This window comes from Anser anser, assembly GCF_964211835.1.
Source record: "Anser anser genome assembly, chromosome: 3".
Classification (NCBI taxonomy): Eukaryota; Metazoa; Chordata; class Aves; order Anseriformes; family Anatidae; genus Anser; species Anser anser.
The window spans coordinates 118,488,425-118,508,853 of record NC_139722.1 but is presented as its reverse complement, the minus strand read 5'-3'; the positions used below and the strand labels follow the sequence as shown (position 1 = coordinate 118,508,853).

General features: G+C 37.3%; 1 protein-coding gene across 11 annotated transcripts in view; it reads right to left on the bottom strand.

Moving 5' to 3' along the window:
- The window catches only part of PLCB1 (phospholipase C beta 1), a 415,451-nt gene that overhangs the window by 105,991 nt on the left and 289,031 nt on the right, over positions 1-20,429 (bottom strand). For all 11 annotated transcript variants that reach the window (XM_083828903.1, XM_083828908.1, XM_083828906.1 and 8 more), the window contains 3 exons: positions 14,656-14,802; positions 6,660-6,817; positions 2,910-2,992 (listed from right to left, as the gene is read on the bottom strand). In XM_083828903.1, coding sequence (XP_083685029.1) covers positions 2,910-2,992; positions 6,660-6,817; positions 14,656-14,802 — 388 coding nt within the window. The remainder of the gene's footprint in view (positions 1-2,909; positions 2,993-6,659; positions 6,818-14,655; positions 14,803-20,429) is intronic.

Genomic DNA, 20,429 nt, shown 5'->3' with positions numbered 1-20,429 from the left:
TTTCTAAATTTTTTATTGCATATAAATAAGCAAGAATGAATATATGACACAGTGGAGTTACAGTAAACGAAATGAAATTTCTTCACGTTATAAAAGACATTTGAGAGGATTCTTTACAGGAAATACAAAAAAAAGAAATTAAAATGGCACTACATGCCAACAAACAAATGATTTATTCCTTACGTGGACAAAAAGTGGTAAAAAATATTCTCATGAACAAAAAACAGAAGGAAGAAAAACTGTATTTTAAGTCCACTGGTGATTAACACTGTCATATCTATATTGGTGATGTATAACTTAAAACCTCTGATAAATGCAATGTCTAAAAGTCATGCATACAAAACACAGAGTTAAACTGTATTTCTGCTTAAACCAATGTCAGTATTTCAACTGCTTTGTATTGGACCAGCATTTCACCCATGAATACTGACTCTCGTAACTTGAAAATCAGCAGAAAAATTTGAGTCACCCTGAAGTAGGAATTGATGTCATTAGGATTTGTTTGATAGCAGTTCTATGAAAACACTTATCATTGTTTGTTAATAACTCACAAACCTAGTTTTACGATCTAGGAGAAAAACAACATTCCATGTAAATGAAAGACAAACGGAGTATTCCATGGAATTAGGTGAAGGTTTCTTTGAGTGGCATGACTAATTGCAGATTTCTCTAGCAACTAGTGAAGAAATGAAGGGATAATTGTAGCAGTCAGTAAAATAACTAGAAATTATTTTCAGCCAAAGCAAAATTAGAACTCATACACACTAAGCCTGATAGTTTACTGCAGCAAAAAATCATAAATAGCAAAAAGTCTTACAAAGAGAAAATATTTGATATTGCTTCACTAGACTTGCTTTGCTAAAAACTTATAAGAACACATGAAAAAAAAGCCATCTAATAATACAATGAGGGATAATTCATTATTCCATGACTGGAGTTTTCTGAAGAGAAAGGTACAGTGGCTTCTGTGGGAGAAAACTGTAAAGACGGGAGTAACACAGCTGTAACTCTGGTCCATCTTTGACTTGTTCTCGCAGTATCACAACACCTTTAACTTTGACAAAGTTTCATCTTACAGTTTTAAAGCCCCTTACATACATAACTTCTTTCTGACAGAAGTTTAATTTATGCAACCATTTACTATTTTTCTTTCTTGAAACAGAACAGACCACCCTGGAATATTTGAAGATTTAAGTCTTATTGACTTTGTAGGAAGAAAAATGTAAGTGTTCTGTTTAAGATAAATCTGATGTTGCCTCTTCTCTGCCTCATAGTAACACAGTGAATTTATATTTTAAAAATCAAGAAGAATGAATACGAAATATAATGCATTGAAGAATGATGGTTGAGACCTTTTCTAAAGACCAGAGGTTGTATTTGGAAGTGCTGTGAGTTAAAAGCTACAGCCATAGGTGAATGTAAGCAAGTTGAAAGTGATATAACTTACACCAAAAAGAAAGGAGTGAGGGGACCGATTAGAGAAAGAAATTAAATACAGCATCTGTGTGATCTTTTAGAGTAGAACAGAATCAACTAAGCAGGATTTAACAGTTAGTTAGCTGTTTTAACCATAGCCATGTGTCCTTTAAACATGCACATAGCAAACATACTCATCCACTAAAGGTAATGTAAACTTATTCTGTAAGGCATAGAGGTAGTGTAGGTCAGCTCTCAGATTTTAAAGTTTTCTACCTACATCATTTTTTTATCAGTATTGCCACATCTGTTCTTAAAACATTCTCACATAGCTTCTTCTACCAGTTCCTTCCCTTATGATGAGGATGTTCTTTCTAAAACAATGGAAAAGCAGTTAGCCCTCACCCTTTTTCCTTTTAAAGAAAAGGTTCTGACATCTTTTCTGACTTGTATTAAATCACTCATAACATTCCCAAAGATTACTTTTTATTTTAAATGAAAAAAAAAGTTTCTTAAACCAAATTGGCCACAGAAGCATTGCAAATGTTTTCATAGCAGAAAACAAAAGCAGAGAAGGCAACTGATGTTAAGGCACATGCTGTGTGTCAATCTCACCCCATTTTGAACAATCTGATCTCTCTATACTCAAAACCAAGCAAAAGAGTATGTCAAACTTAACAAAGAAAAAAAATACAATAGTAATAAGATAGATAACTGGGACAAATTTAGAAGCTTTTTCACTTTGTTTTCTTTTCTTACACAGGAAAACAAGCATTCTTTCTATACTCAAAACCAAGCAAAAGAGTATGTCAAACTTAACAAAGAAAAAAAACCACAATAGTAATAAGATAGATAACTGGGACAAATTTAGAAGCTTTTTCACTTTGTTTTCTTTTCTTACACAGGAAAACAAGCATTCTTTGCAATTAAAACAAACAAACAAAAAAAAAAAACAGAAAACGGCTTAGGAAATTTTTTTGTTTGTTTTTGTTTTGTTTTGGCAGAAACTGAACAGTTCCTGGACTTCCATGTAACCTATTTTGCAATCCTAGCAAGTATATGGTTCTGGCCTCTACTTCTAACACATGAGAAACAGACCAATTCTATGCATAGAAGAGATGCACTTCACTTTTTTTTATAATTTTTTTTTTTATAGTCCCGAACAAGGTCTTTAAGCAGGTGAAATATTGCTTCTTTTTCTTTGCTGAAGTATCACTTCAATCCAGCAAGACATATCGAGACTGCAAAGTTAACAATTTGTCTCACAGTTATTCAAGCTTTTTCTTTCATACAAAAGTTTCTAATTCAGAAAAATTTTTAATAACATGCCCAATTCATTCTGATCATTTGGGGGTACATAAGCTGATGCAAGTTTTTGTTTTAGTAAGAGCTGTTGATTATATCAGATACTAAAACTGCAACAAATTCATACATAATCCTGTGCTTAGTTATAAAAATGTAAAACCTTACAGGGAAACAAAGTAATTACTTACGAATCCACATGATTTTCAAAGGAAAGGAGGATTGGAAAGGGCGATGTCTTAAATGCACACTCAGCAATAGCTTCTATTACTTCCTAAAGAATCAAAATGTATACAGTTAGAAATTTGTCTCTAAAGAAACAGCTTTTTTGTCTTTGAAGACAGAAAAGACCTAAAGAGTTCTGAAATAATATCCAAACCCCCTGAAAATCATACTCAGACCTTCTATTGTAACCTTTCCTGAAAGCTGTGCATATGCTTTTGTAGCAACTGAATTTTTCAACCTGATCTGTAATCAAATCTCCAAAATGTTTGACGAGTCTCCAGCATTGCATTTCTCCAGAAATGACTTATGTCTGCCTAAATCAATAGTTTAAATGTTAAATTTGGTCTTTGCATGGAGTTGTTCCATGCCTGAAGCTATGTCTTTCATGAATTATTTTGCATAATAATAAACATACTCTGACAAACTTGCGTCTTCTAAACATCATCTGCACAAACATGCATCTGTAAAATCCTTTAGTTACTCTGACTCACAAGTTTTTTTGTTTTATTCTGTTTTGATGAGAGAAACACCCTTAAGTCAAAGAAGAGACGAGAAGAAAAGAGAAACTATTTAGTTGTAACAGTTGGCTGTGTAGTAATCATCAAACAGGGCTCAGAAACGGAAACTTCCATAGAAGTGTCTATTTGGTTTTGATGGAAAATGGCAACTGTAAATAGAGTAGAGGAATCATTTGATAACACTAATTTTAGTAGGGTGCACAATACAGCGAAGCACTCAGTGTTAGAAATTATTCATGTTTTCCTATTGGAGATCCTTTTTTCAAGAGAACGTATCAAGCACTGAAGACTTTACTATCTTTGTTGTCAACCTCTGGAGTTTAAAAGACCTCATAATCTTTTTCTGTCCCAAATCGTAATGACGACTAAAATTAAAAGGTTTATTTACTTTGAACAAGCACTCTGAGGGGATTCATTTTATTCACTTTCTGTACTTTAAAATGCTCAATTCAGAAGTGTAACAGTAAGAAATGCACTTTGTAACTCAAAAGCTGGGTTTCTGGTATGTTCCTCCTAATATTTTTTGAAAAACCCAGGGCTGGAAGTAACACACAAGCCACCTCAAGATCTTCTGATATGAGCTAGAGTACATACAGAATTTACAGTCTTCATGCAAGTAAAAAAAAATACACAGCTCAGGCACAGATAGTCATAGCTTCCCTTACAATATGAGAAACTTTTTCTAACAGGTCTAACAGGTGATGAATGACTATATTTAATAAAATGCAGTCACCCAATATTTAAATGCCTCACATACCACTAACCATTCATGTGCTTCAACTAAGCATTGAGAGAAAGCAGAAAGGCAAAGCATTTACTGTAAGAGTAGTAAATGGTGCAGAAGTCTGGATCACTGCAGGTGGGAAGCTGCAGTTTCACAGCAGCGATTCTCCCATGGGGAACGTCACTCCATGATGGAGTCATTCCTGCCACATGCTTTCTTTCCAACACCAGTAAATCATTGAGTGCTGGTGCCGCATTACATCAGTAATAATATGGGATTCTCAAGAACATCTAAGGCAATTTTACCATTACAAGGGCACAGCAGGGCTGAGAACAGGGTTACAAATACCAAGCCCTCTCACCTAGATGCTTTCCACCCACATCATGGGTGTTGGCTTGATCTCCACCCACTTGCACCCTACCTCCTTGCTTATGGAGCTTGAGATGAGCAGCAGTGCAGAGATCAGTTCTGAGGCCTTTCTTGCTCCTACACACTACCCTAGCTGTGAACTAAATCCATAAAGTTATTTTCAACTGCATTCTCAGTTGCAAAAAGGGACAGAATTCAGCATGGGTGGAGAAGATTAGCCTGAAAGAGTAAAACCAGGGTGACACTGATGAAATCTGGGGGTAAAAAATTCAGATATTGGTTCAATAGAGTAAGAGGTATACTGGTGATTCAGTCGTGCAGTGCCTTCAATGTAAATGCAAATTCTCTATGGTCAGAAAAGAACAACATGTTAAATTCCACATTTTATTTCAGCTGCAGAATGACTCACCTGAAACAGGTCTCCAAGGTATATATAAGTACATATGCACAGATTTCTGGTTGTGGAATGAAAAATACCCTATAATATCATACTCTTGCAGCAGCTCACAGACTGCAGCTGAGAAAAACCTCACCGATTTCTATGTCATGAAGCCCGTAAAAAGCAAACAAACAGGAAAAAAAAAATCCAACACTAAAACCCCAAAACAAAACCCCAGAAACATAAGAATGGGTAGTACATATTGCTTCTGTACCCGCACTTCTGAAAGCCTATCTGAGGCAGTGAAAACTGACAGACTGAACAGAAGCATTGTGTGCTGTGGTCACACCAAACACAGGAACCAACAAATAATTCAGCACTGAAGACCCAGTGATCACTCTGAATTGATTCACACACTTCTGACACATCATTTCGCTATCATTTTGCTCCTCCTAAGTCAAGCAGCACTCTTTGAGTGTTCAAAAGAAAACCAGCAGTCAATACATTTTTACAGTTTCTATGTGGAGAAAAAATGTGTCCTACAGTGACAGATGAAATATCCCTGAATTGGTTTAAAACACCTTCCAATATCTCTCCTGCAAAAACAATGCCTAGAGTTGGACATCTAAATAACCAGAATGATTACCACTATGATTCTCATTCTTGCTAATGCTCTTTTTAAGAATTAATTTTGTTTTAAATTCCTGCTCATGGCCAAAGGAGTTGAGAGCTATCTTCCTTAATTAAAGGACTTCCAGCAATCAAACTCGATGCATATAAACATAAATGGTTTTCATCAGATTCATGGCAAAGTTAATAACAAAAGTGCAAGAAGGTTGTGTTTTACATTTTCCTGTGATTAACTCAATCAGTGGAGAGTTAGAGAAAGCAAACTGACAAAAAGCAAGGGGATGCTCTGGTGTGAGTGAAATTTGGTGTTTTGTCTGTGTAGTAGTATTGTTATTTTTTCTTCAAGGAAGGCATTATAAGACCAAAAAAAAATCAACTCATGCTTCAGTGTTGGAGACATGCCTCATATTTTAACTGGTAAAAAATCCACATCTATCACCTGTAATACAAGCAAATTCAGAAACGGACATTTTTCCACATCTTCTTGCACAGGGAAGTCTAGAAATATATTTTCAGGGCAAGTTAGTGTCTCAGATAACCAAGAATTATTTCTTCAGACTTCAGAAATGATATCTTGATGTATTATTACAGGCTTTGCTAACTACCAATATTGAAACTATAGCAAAACACCTCCATCCCATTCCTCTAACATGTCAGATCAAAAACATCTTTGACAATAACAAGGTAACAATTTAACATTATTGCTAGGGTAGAGCATCTGCCTTTTATTATGGAAAAGGGAAATGGAAGATGACATTCAGAAATACAGATGATAGGTTTAGGGTTTGAATGGCATTAATAACCCCTCACATCCTCCAAAGCTATGTATTTTTCTTTTTCATCCTCTAGTGCTTCAGATCTGATCCCAAGTATCAGGGATATGTGTAATCACCAAGAACCTCTTCCTCTGCGAGTTTCGAATACCGCAACTTTTCCCGTGATTCCCCACATTCTCTGAAGTCTCCTCTTAAAACTTCTTTTTACTCCTACGTTTTTCCTCCCTTCCACCTTTGCAGGAACGAATTTGTCATGCATTTTATGTGAAAGAAACCACCCTGGCTAAAGCCAACCACGTCAGCATGCTGTGTTGCTGTACCTTGAAGGATATTTCAGTTGTCATAGTGAAACCGTGTGTAATGACCGGCTCTTCTTCAGCTGTTCGTCCTTTCCAGCAGTCCAGCTCCACACAGCGGCAGCCTGACAAAAGCACTTGCCGATACATCTCCACCGATGAGTTACCAGCCAGCTGTCCAGCTGAGACAACATAACGAGAACATGAAAAAAGAGAAGTCATTTCGGGCCTCAGGAATAAATACAAATAATCTAATAATAATCAGAGTTAGCAGCATCTTTTACCCTTGGCCGACAGGAATACCACTCAAAGGCATACAAAAAGCACAACAACTTAATGGAAATGACTTAGGCAGAGTCAATGTCATGGTTTTTATTTTGCCATAAGTTAAACTGCTGCAAGTGAAGAGAAACAACTGAATCGAAGCAAATACAAAAACTTCTGTTAGATAGAATTGACATAAAATAACGTATTAGTTCTAAAAGACTTCGTTACCCTTTGACAAGCAAAGTGAAATTCAGAGGCAACTCAGGACAGCAAGAGTACATTTTCTAATAACGTGCAGTGTTTAGTGCAAGATAAAACCAACCTCCTGCACAGTCACTAATAGTGCCATTACTAGGTCTCAAATCTATATTTAACTTTCTAATAGCTACATTCAATTGGTCAGTAAAATTTCCTGACGTGATAATCCACTATGCAGAAAGAAACTTAATTAGACTACCAACTTCCAACAATGACATAATATAAACCAAAAAATAAACACGGAAAACTCAGTTCTTCCCAAACTCAGGAAGTATTAAAACCCAAACAAATCCAGATGTTGCATTCAGGGAAGGATATCCAGCCAGGGTGTTTTCATCCGCTTCAGCAGGTTTGGTTCCAGTCAGATGGATACAAATTTCTTGTAGCAGAGAGGCAGAGATAATGGAAGAGTGGCTTAGTGCTTGTTTTAGATGTGAAGAAAATGGATGTAGTTTCCTGCTTTCTAGCAGACTTGCCAAGAAGGTCTTTATGGATTTCTTGAAGGGCATTCACTTGCTTTTTAAGGAGGCAGTGAGTTCATTTATGCTAAAGATTCTTCATTGACAGGAGTTGCATAAAACACTTCATCCAGACTGGCATATAATATAGCACAGATTAATCCTTGCTTTACTCTCTTTAGATTTTATGTTGGAAACTGTATGTTTTGGTTTGCTTCACTGAGTAGCATTGTCTGCTTTCTCTGTGTTTTTACCTTCTGCTATGTATGGACTGTAACAGAATAACCTTTCTATTGGAAAATTCCTATTTATCATGCATGTCTTATGCGTGAACTGGATCATAAATACTCAAATGCATTAACATTATTCCTACTGAAATCTGTAAGGTTTCTCAGCACCTGCTGGAACTGACGGGAAACACGCGTAAATAACACAGCTTGGCCACTGCTGGAAGGTTCTGAAAATCCAAATGGAGTCAGCAAAGCGACAATGTGCCTCTTATTTTACTTCACTTTTTGTGTGTGTTTGTGCTTCTCCTCTGATTAAGGCAGGTTATCTTTGCTCACACAGTAACCTTTTTGGTGCAATCCCAGTATCTGGGGTAAGCAGAGGCTCTTTTTCTTCGCAGGACTCAAATGAGCATGAGCATGGATCAGGGTACAATAGCACACATTTCTGTGTACTCATCCCTAAGCATCTGCTTATGAAAACTTGGCAGTCATTATACGGGTCCTCTGAGCTCTGCTGCCTGAAAAACTGAACTGCATTCACTTTGAACTCTATTTTCATGTTCTCCATCTTTTCCCTCAAAGCGTATCAAATTTTGATTAACAAACTATTTTATGATTAACAAGCTCTGCTATACCTCCTGAGAGACTACTGGCTGTTATTATTGCTAAGTGTTTTGGACTACAAGATCCATAACCTTCGAAAGTGCTTAAGTAAATCATGACATGCATTGCTTGTCATGTAACACTTTCCCACACTACCTTATTAATAAAGCTCGGTCCTTTTGGAAGGATTTCTGCTCAGAGTAAGAGGATATTTAACCGCCAAAACATTCAGTCATCAGAAAGAATCCCAGTCAGAGTGAAAAATGCTAGCAAAGGTTTTAATAGTTTCAATAGTTCTTAATTTTTTCTAAAACATGGATTATTAGAAATCTTTGCTCAAATGTTTTTGTATGTCTATTATTTATAAACTTCTGCCATGTGAGTCTCTATCTGTATCCATTCCAAAATGTGCTAACAGAGACACTAAAGGGAATACATGCAGAATGAAATTTTTAATATCCTGAATACAGATGAAAATTTTAATACTGGCAATTAAAAGCATTACGTATCCCCTTCTATAATACACATAGCATCTACAGTAGTGCCACAATATTTTTATTACCTTATGGTATATTGGATAAGGAGAAACAAATTCTGACAAAAAATAGCTTTTAAAAATGTATTGGGGCAGCCCATACTTGACATGTAACAGGACACTAAGGTCAATGAGCCTGTGCTCATTTATGCATGCTGAGAATATGAGCCTTGTTTTACCATATAGAGTATTTCCAAACTTCTATAGCTTTAAGTGACTCGTTGCTCAGCAAGTGCACTCTTGTTGGGTTCATTTAGCACTGTTTTGACAAATGCAAGATATTTGGAATATTACAAGGACTTAAAATTTTATTATGATTTTAAGACATGTATCCTCCCCAAACGGGGGAATATTTAAATCCAGGTGTTTGTAGTCACTTGACTTCTTCATTACTCTAGAAATAGAAGCTGCTCCTGCCACCTCACCCACCTACTGCACCATGTTCTCCCATCACGAGGTGCCTGCATACTGCCTTTGCCCTGCACACGTGTGATGCCAGACCTCATCTCTTCTGGGAAGTCCCAGAAAAGCAGACAGTGCTCTGGAACATATGTCATAGTTTGCAACATGCAAACTCAGAGCCCTGTACTACTAGGAGTCTGGCTCTGGACTCCAGCAGTAGCAGAAGGTGTTGGCGTCGGTATTTTTAGACACCATACATTTATCTGAATTTATACTCCTTTTAAGGTATTTTGCCACAAACAGGAGAGTTGAATTAGACCCCACAGCGGTGTGATGTATGCTGCTGCTGCTGCTGCTTGTATGTTAGTCAAAACAAGGCTCTTGCCCTATATCTTGTTATTTTTAATGCTTTCTCAGATCTGATCAATCTAATAATCTCAGATCTGATCAAACTTTTTTTTAACCTTTATGTTGACATTTGTTGCTATTGGAAGCAAGCTCCCTCTAGAAATGTTGGTGTCAGCTGCTGATTTGGAATATAATAATTAGTTCTGCCTTAAGGATACAATCTAATTGATTTTTCCCCTCCTTTTTACATGGTTTCCACTCACTCTAAAAAGTAAAAACCCTCTCACTTGGAGTACGGCTTCTAAAAGAGGGAACTGGCATGGGTGGGCATGTACGCCTTTGGACAATAAAAAGGTAAACTGATGTTCAAGAGCACATATATGAACATTCAGCTGTAAATATTGGAGCAATCATTGAAAAACTTGACAGAGCTGGAGATCCAAGGCATTTTTAATTAGAGGTCTGCTTAACTGAGTACTCACCTTCTCAGAAAAGCCAACTGTCTCAGAGGAAGATGAAAGAGAGTGTCGGGCAGATAGGAATCACCAACCTACAGAAGCTGCTGAACATGTGCCTGCAACAGCAGACAGCTGTATATATCTGTACACTGATAGCCCATTTAATCTTAATCTCAGCTAATCTGACTCCAGATGGTGACACATCATAAGTAAAACCATCAGGCTGTCCATTTAAGGTACAAAAATAATCTTCATTACTACAGTGTCTACTTATTCAAACTTTAAGTAGCTTTTTCTGCCCCATCTTTGAACCGGGGAATGGGTCAACAGGGTCCATCCCTTCTCCTGACCGGAACTCCTCCCCAGCTCACCCTTCTTCTCAGGAGAGGCAATGTCCTCTGCACAAGTGCACAGGAATTTATTTTCAGAGCAGGGTACCAAACTGGGGTCTTGCAAAGTTACACCTAAGACCTTCCACACAGATCATCTTCTACCTTCTGAAGTGACAACAGCTTTCCTTCCACTAATTTCTTTCTTTTTCAATGGATAAAGTTATTTCAACACTGTAACTGTGGAAACTGCTTCCACACTTGCGCTGAGTAGGCATCAGCAAGCAGATAGTGGTCTGTAGCTTCCTTCCTTCGAGGCAAAATGATCACATTCAAATTCAATTCACCTCTGGAAATTCAGCCCCGTTCCCTGATGTTACACAAGTTTTTATGGTATTCTGATGGGGAATCATGAAAAGTAGAAACAGCTGGACGGTAAAAAAAAAAACAAACACAAAAACAAAACAAAACAAACAAAATCAGCAACAACAACAAAAAAAACAACCACTATGCTCCTTCTTACCCCTTTTAGCCCTTGCGCTAAGATAAATTGTGACCCCAGTGTCAGGAAAATCCTCATTTATCTACCTCAGATGATTGCTGGACAGAATTTACTGATGCTGGTGGTGGGAGGGTATCTACAGCTCCTCCTCAGCGCTGCATGAGCTCCTTGAGCTTTCCTGCCCTCTAGTTCATCGGGAAGGATGTGGTGGGGCTGGAAGACAGCAGAGACTTGGGTCTTGTCAGCCGATCCCCTGAGCTCAGCACAGCTTGAGAAGCATGAAGCAGCCAGCCAAAACTGCTCCTGTTCTTGTGACAAGCTCATGCTCAGATCAGGCATCACCCAGCATTCCTTCCTTTCCGTATGGTGTTGTCATCTTGGAGACTGCAAATACTGTTTTGGAGGCTTTGAAGGTGAGGAAGGATTCAGGGAAGTGTTGATTGCAGATAATAAGCAACAGCTATGACTGAGGAATCACTGGGAACAGAAAAGCTGGAGGATGGTATAGGAGAGGCCATAGCAGCAATAAAGGAAAAGAACATGCCCCTCATGGGATTTTTTTTTTATAGAGACCACTGAACGTACAGGACTGTAAGCAGGGAAGCAGATGCTGAGGGCAAGTGGGATAGTCCCATGCTGGCTACATACTCCAGACTGATAGCTCTGCAACCTATTGCTGATATTACTTTTCCTTTTATCCAAAACCAAAATGTGTTAAAGACTTGTGATTTTCATATTTAGCATGTCACGTACACAACAGCAAGCCATCAAAGTGTGCAATGCTGATAATGATATATAATCATCATTTGTCTTTGACTTTGGGTGCTGCTAAAAGAAATGTTGCAAAGTCACTCCCCAGTGTGACAACAGCAGTAACCTGAAGCAAGACTGGTGAGAAACCAGAAGAAAAGCAGGGTTGTATATTAAGGGTTCAAAGAAGTAAATAAAAAATAAATAAACATGACACCAGTGACAGACAGGAAATAAAAGTTTCTAAAAGTTGGCATTACTTTAAACTAGCCTAGGCTCAATGTAAATCACTTTTTTCTTGATGGGGTTTTTACCTTTGTTCTTAAAAATTACATTTCCCTAAGAAAGCAGTAACACTTCTAAATAAATAATCAAGACTTGATGTACTGCCAAGGGTTTCTACTAAAGGCTAGGAAAATGATCAGGGTAATTAAAAATAAATTCAGAGTGTGCACATGTTTCTTTTTATGTTATAATGCTGTTTCTTTGTGGATGTTTTTTCTGGGTTTAAAAAACTAACAAAGCTAGAAATAATTCGTAGGGCATTAAGCACAGTAATAATAAAGTAATACTAAACTGAATGCTTTTCTTATTTTTCCTAATAGTTATTACATGAGTAGTTTCCATTTCACAGCTCCAGTAAGGGCAGAGGTGTTACTGAAGCTTCCCTTCCAAAGCCATAAGCACTTCAGCAGACCCTTTGAAATCTTCTTGGCAAAAAGAATAGTTTGTGACCATTAATTTCATAGATTTCAGCTGAATTAAGTCTTTGTTGGAAGAGTGCAAATGGTAATGTGATTGTTGTATCTGGTCTAGCCTCAAAGCAAAATCTAAGGCTGTCAGTTTTTGTAATACATGGATAAAAATCACATCATTAATCCCACTGTCAGCCAGCTGCCACATGCTTACTGAACAAATGAACCCACTAAAAGGCAAGGGCACATGTTTTGTGCCTCTAAATGTGAAAATACATAAATACATAAAAATACATTAAATACATTAAATTAATTTTGAAAGAGATTCAAACTTAGTTTGCCATATTCCCTGAGTTTACTCTGATTTACTTCTCTCCAATTTTCTAAGCCATGAATTTTATGTTAAATTAAGTCTGAGGATCATATTTTGAAATGTAGTTTCTGCAATTCTTTAAAAATGCAGGTGAAGAAATCTGCAGATGCAATCTTAGATGATTTGAAGACGTTCACATACAAGTCAAATTGAATTTGGACAGTTTCATCAAGGCAAATGTTCTTTCTGCTAAAATAATTAAGTATTTTATGTTATCTATGCTGCGATTAAAAATTTAGAATGGGTTGGACAAATCATGAATTTCTATCCTTAATTCTTTGGGTTTTTTTGGCTTCTGTGCTTCTAGACATTTATAACATGACTCTGCCTTGATCAGCCCTGAGAAAAATCTGTGATACGGTACTGGCTATAAATTCATGCTGGTAGAAGGAAAGGCAGTATTTTACCTCTTTAGACCAAATTTAAACTGCACCACCTGCCCTCCCTTTGGGCCTATTCTTCCCACATTTGTACAGCTTTACTGTTTCCTTCCAGAAACTCTGTATAAGGCTGCAGCTTTTGGCTTAAGTGGGTCCTAATCCTCACTGATAGAACAAAGTCCATACCGGACACAAGGCCTGCAAAGTACTGTAATTAAAAATTATTTTTGCTTTGGAATGTCTGCACTCTTCCAAAGAACATAAATTTCTGCATATTAGAATCATAATTTAAAAGCGGCCATGCTGACTTTCTTTTTTTTTTATAATTTAGAGAAACAAAATAGCTGTCAAACTGAATACTTATATGACAAGTTTTTGCACAAAACACATTTCACAGCCAAGATATAAACTTCTAAAAAATGGGTGTCTACTGGAAACAATGACAGTTCGTTCATATGAAAGCAACTACCACACGGTTTGTTTAAACTGGGCATCACCACTGTGTGCTTTTGTTTACGTTACTGCCTATTGGCATCCAGCAGGACTCAGTCAGTCGAGGCAAGTCTGTTAACTTAGTAACATAAAAAAGCCACTGTTATACATGAGCCATGTTTTGGGCAGACATTGTAGCATTACTTTTTTTTTTTTTTTTCACATAACGTTAAAACATTAGCAAACATGACAAGACAAAGCAAACATCAAATCAGAAAAGAGAATTCCTGGTGCACATCTGCTTGTCAAAAACATTTACTTTTTTTTTTTTTTTTTTTAAGGAATGTTAAAGCACTGTTGACTTTGGTGTTGAAATAATACAGTTTTGAGACTCATTAACTGAAGTTAACAGGATCTTTTGAATGCTCAGATTTTTAAAAACATGACAGCACATAAACTTTTAGGTCAGACATTAGAAATATTGTTAAAAAAAGGATTTCCATTCCTTGCAGATATGAATGGACCATCAGAAAGCCATGTTGGCACCTCTCCATTCTCTGAATCAAAGCAAATTTCACTGAACACAAAAAAAATCAAATTTAATGTTTATGGGCAAATTTATTAGCTATAGAGATGTTTCCATATTCTACTTTGCATACTTGTTTGACTAGCCTGGGCTGCTGTTGAAAGTACTTTCTACTTCCCAGAAAAGGACCTGCTCTTGGAATTCTATCTAAGTAGAGGGAAATTTGCAGGGATTTCATTGGGCTTCATCAGAGTTTATCCAAACAACACAACTCCTGCTCACCTGTTAATGAAGGGATATTCAATGTATGAACTGGAGTAGCTAGGAAAACAGTTTAAAGTGCTACCCTTGCTTCCCTGAAGACTAAGCACTGTCATCATCTACTGCTATTGCTTTTGTTGTATTTTACGGTATCAGCACGAATATGCTATGAATTCTTGTAAGAGAAAAAATCAGATCTCCCCAGCACTGTACCTGTGAGGTAGGTGTTGTGTGAGGAATTGATGAAATAGTGTGACAGTGGTTGAGACATATCTTCATTTAAATCCAGTTTCTCAGGTGGAACAACGCCATTTTCTTCTCCACTCAGATATCGCATAAATCCATCCACTGATATCTGTCCTGAGAGAAACACAGATCCACGGAAAGCACCCATTACTTTCAAGTATAGATTTTACAACATACAGATGCTATGGTCAAAAAATACATTTATACAATGGTATATATGACAGATCATATAATCATCAGACTGGCCTTCATCTAGTTATTATTTTTTTTTTATTACTATTACCTCATTTTCAGCCATTTAAGTTGCATATAATACACATCTCTTTACCTGTACCAAAGAATAATCCTGTCATAACCAGGGTCTATAGACAATCAAAGGCACAGGGGAATCAGAGTTACAGATGGCTACATAAACAGAGAAAATAAACCACAGCATATCAAGGAGAGGGTTCTTCCAAGGATAAAAGAAAGCATCCTTGCTGGAAGAAACCAAGAAAACAACAAACAGAATCACTCAAAGAAACAGGTTAACTTCAATCTCTTTTGAATATGATTCCACGTGTGTTATATGATATAACACACCTAAACGTTATATGATATCACACACCTAAACTGCAAAGCAAAGCTAACCAAATGAACCACTTTTTAAGGGGGAATTAAGCTTTGTTCCTTAATTCTTATATTTGTCTTCCAATTCTTATCTCACTAGAGTGCCAGCATAAATGATCATTTCATATGCCGCTGGCAAATTAGAAAGCTGAGTCCTATCCTTAGCCTAAATATCACCATTGATCTCAGTGGAGCTGTGCTTATCACATCAAGATGAATTTCTCCTATCAAGCCTTCTGCATAATGTTGATTGTAGGGTTAGAGTTGATTTGTACATTTAGGCTAAAAAAAAATGGAATAAAAATACAGTAGTCTATAATCGATGATTAATGCTAATCTGAACCAATCTGAGACATTTTTCTTTGCCTGATGTTTTTGTAATTTTGTCTGGGTTTCATCCGTAGATGTACTCAATTGCGTTACTTTAGTTAATTTGGTTACTTCCTATAGTAAAACAGAACTTCTGTATCTTTGAAGAACCTCGAGGCAGCTACATGGCAGTTGACTCCCAGCAATTGCCCCTACCACAAAATATTCTGCACAGCATCTGTACCCAAAAAATCCTAGATCAACTGACTATGGCATTGAAAAATGGAACACCTCAGTTCTACTCCTGACTCTGCTATTCTCTCCCTAAGCATCAACCCCCTTTTACCTGTACAACAGATAAACTTACTTTTTTTTTAAACATATGAAAAAGCAATGGGCATCCTTGAATCACTTTTGTAAAGCCTGTAATCACATGATGCAAATATCGCATCTACATAAAATCTGTACTTGGACCCTGGGATTCGGCTCTTGCTCAGAGAGAAAAAGATGCAACAACCTTAAGTTTAGATGCCTCATTTTCATAACAACCTAAGATGGTGACACTAAATGAACCTATTCATATGACAAGAAATGTAGTGACAATACAGAGCAATGCAATTATCTTTCATTCTTATGACAACAATTGTAAGATGGTTGGAAAGAAAAACATCAAGTCCATCCACTATTTTAAGACCGTAATCTGAGTGCAGTCTTGCCAGGCTCAACAGCTGCTTTGTTATAGAGTAATTAATCATCCACAGACAGGGACCTATGTACTTTCATTTTCACAAGAAAAAATACAAGATGCAGAAAATCAGGAGAAAACACCACTGAGTTTTTTCATGAAACAAAGATTTATGAACAACCAATCTGCTGCATGAATCTACCAAGAGACATTATGAGTGTAGACAGAATCATCTGCTATCATGGAGTTAACTTGAGCTAACATTCATTGAATAGAAACACTGCACCAGTTTTGCAGTGATTTAAATATTGTGTGTGGTGTACATTCATACCACACAAGCAACATCCTACAGGAAAAAACGGGTAAGATCTGAATGGGATAGCCACTACATCACAGTGACTTATGACTTCTGATGTATGAGACAGCTTATCCAGAGTCATCAGTATCTCCATGTTGTTTTGAATGGGCTACCTTCTGCCAAACTAGGAGCCTTAAAGTTGCTGTCATTTGTTCTCCAGGCTACAATGAAACAGTAGTTTTTATAATTCCTCAACAACAAGAACCACAAGCTTTATAATCACACAGTGTTCTGAAAGAAAAGCTTCTTTTCACTATACAGATGCCTATGTTGACTCCTGTTGACAGTATTCAAGCATCTCAGAATGATCTCTGCTTTTAATACTCAAGAATATACCTGAAAAACAGGGTCCTTGCAGTCCCTGTTTTACAGATGGAGAACTGAAGCTAAAGATAAATTAAGTTACTGGGCATAATATATTAGTTATTATACCAAGATAAGCCTGTGGATTAAGCTGGGAACTGAACTATACAATCTCTGAAAGCCTGTTTGGGTACCTGACTCACTTGAACACCTTTGGAATAAAAGGAAGCAAGGCTGAGGGCCTGCATTTCCTCTCTTCTTTCTATTTAGTGTTTCATTTTGCTTCTTTGCTCCCTTCCATACTACATAAAGTTGAATGAACTCAAGGTCTGCAGAGTGGTCCTTCTACATATTACCATTGTTATTAACATAAATCTCTGCAAGCATTATTCACAAGTATAATTATATAGTTTTTGAGTTACACAGTTATCTGAGCTTATGGCTGTAGATTGCTATTTCCCCCATCATAATTAAGCAGTCAGCATTTCAGAAAGTGAAGCAATTTCCAAGTTCAATTACAGCTGATATCGCACCAGTGAGAGTTTGACTGTGGAACGGAGATGGCAGATGTCAAAGGGACTTTGTATCCTAGATATTAAAGAATAGATTGTTTGTGACCAATGTCAATGATGTTCTGAGGCCAACTGCAGTGATGACAATCCTCAGTGGACAGCCATCTGAAATGAAATAGCCTCAATTTATTGGTAAGATTTCTTCTCTGTTTTCTTAAGCATATTACAAATTTACCTCAGACATTGCCAAGAAAAAATAATTTGTGATCAGTTCTTTCTATTATAGCTGTCACCCTTTATCTTTAGATCTATATTAGGAAGACGTAATGGCATGATTAAATATAAAAAGTTAGATGAAAAAGAAGCACAACAGGAAAAGAGAAAGAGACAAGACAGATTTATTTTTCTTTTTTCCCCTCACACACAATTGCCTTACTAACATCTAAACCCTAGGTTTTTGATGCAACTTTTAAATACTTGGTGTGCTTTATATAGTTAAAATTGTGGAGTTAACTGGCTTGCCTTTTCACTCATCATTGCCTTATTAAATTTGATCTGATGTCACTTATTAGAACAGAGACAGATCACTGGTGTTCGTTGAAATGCTACCGTCAACTTCAATAACGTTTGGTTCAAAACCTTCCTAAATAATCCTAAGGGCAACGTATAGAGAGACAAGAATCACTCTTTTAGCTATACTGGCAATGCCAGACCAAGAAGAGCAAACAAAGATGTAATCATAACAGAAGCTATCTCAGCATTTACAGAACTCTGTTAAGATCCTTTCCTCTACAGAGTTGGGCTTTACTAGCACAATATTTTTTTTTCCTCAAATATTTCTTCTGTAATTTGTCTGATTAATTAAAATTTCCCTATGTAGTCACTCATTACTGCTTTATTAAAATATTCAGCCACCACAAACTTAAAATTTCTTCCTTTTTCCTGTGGCATCTGGCCTATTTTTAAGTCTAACACTTAACTTTTCCCCCAGTGCCACTGGATCTCTTTCTGCTAAATATATAACTTTTCTGAGGAAAAAAGGTACACACAAACATCTGTCTATTTGTTGTGCAGGTAGCCTTGGTGCTGTATATATCACAAAATTTTCCTTCATGTCCTCAAGGTTTACTTGAGTTGTGTGGCAGGGTGGATTGACCTTGGACAGCTGCCTGCTGCCCACCAAGCCACTGCCTCATTCCCCTCCTCAGCAGGACAGGGGCAGTAAATAAGATGAAAAAGCTTGTAGGTGGAAATATATGCAGGGAGATTACTTACCAATTACTGTCATGGGCAAAACTGACTCGCCTTGAGGGAAACTAACTTAATTTATTGCCAATTAAAGCTAGAGTAGGATAGTAAGAAACACAGACAAGAATCAAAGCACCTTCCCCTGCTCCATGCCTGCAGCACCAGCACCTCCCCTTCTTCCTCTCCCCTCAGGACTCTTTTTCACACTTTTTTCACCTCATTTCTCACCCCTGTGCCGCACATTTGCCTTTTCTTCCAGCCACCTCCCCAGAGGTGCTACTGAGGGGCTGAGGGGCTGGGCCCTGCGCTGGGGCTGTTGGAACCTTCTGGAACTGGCATGAGACAGCCCCAGCTCCCCTCAGGAAGGCCCCTGCAGCCAACACCTGGGCACAAAGACCCAATTCAACATGACAACTAAAATTACAGATATTTAACCAATTGTTCTGTTTTCAACTTAATTCAAATCCACTCTGATCATGGGGTGACTGCTGTCTCTGTGCATCTCTTCAAGAAGCAACTGCATTTTGTGCCTTAGCTGGATTACATGTAATGTTTGTCAGAACTGTCCAGCTCTGATACAGAAACAAAGATGCTCACAATGTGTTTGACAATAAACATGGATATTTTTCTTTCTGTGGACTTACTATATTGAAGAAATTAACGATTGTCAAAGCATGCATAAGGAACTAGCTAGAGTTTTGTGCAAACCAAATAAATAACAGATCAGTTTTTTTAAATGTGTGATGTAACAGGGCTGTAAAATAGAAGAACATGTCCTGAGGAGAAATATGAAAGTTTCTAATGTAATCTTAATCACAGACATTCCTAATACCTCAAAATTATAAAAGAGCATCTGAATACTTGTCTATAAGTTATATAAACTTTCTATAATTATAAAAATGTATCTGAACTAAAAACTTGCAAAAGCTAGAGGCACTGGAAACTCTGGAAATGTTTTTCTGTGCCTCTCCACATTTATCAAAACCTCTTCTCCAAATGGGAAGGAAGCTGCTAAAAGAATGGGACCTTGACTCTTACTCTGTTTGGGTTCTGGGTTTATTCTTGCTCTACTTTTCTGTGTTGCAGATTTAAATGCTGCGTTCACTCTAGTTGCACACACCAAATAGTCCTTGAGTGGCATGCCTACAATTCCCCTCTCCCCCTCGGTCTCAACATTTGGAAGCTGAACTTCATCTGCCAGTCACTTGGTGCTAAGTCTGTCAGTGACTGTCCCACCCAAACCTCATTCTTCATTGCAGAAAGGAAGCCCATATAGGGGACTCCAAGTATGCCCTCAGTGTTTCACCTGCAGCAAAGAGTGAAGCAGCTTGTTAGCAAGAGGTTCCACAGGACACCCTGAATAGCTCCACACAACGTGCTTGGTGGTGAAATTAATGCAGAGATCAAAGAAAAACCACCATATTTACAGTCAAGTGCGGACAACTAAACTTGATAGTTTTTCAGGAAAATTTGGTAGTAAAGAGGAGTGATTTCCTACTAGAAAGATAATATATTTAATAGGGACACTGACAGATTCTATTGAATTTCCCAGTCTGCGATCAGCATCATTAAGTGAAACATGAAGTGTTTGTGCAGCAGCTTGATCTTTTTCTGCCTCCCTGGCTCCATTTGATTGCTTCAAAATGGTTACAAGGGAGAAAAGAAGAAGAAAAAAACAAAGGGGGGGAGGACTACAAATACAATTGTAGAGGCAAGC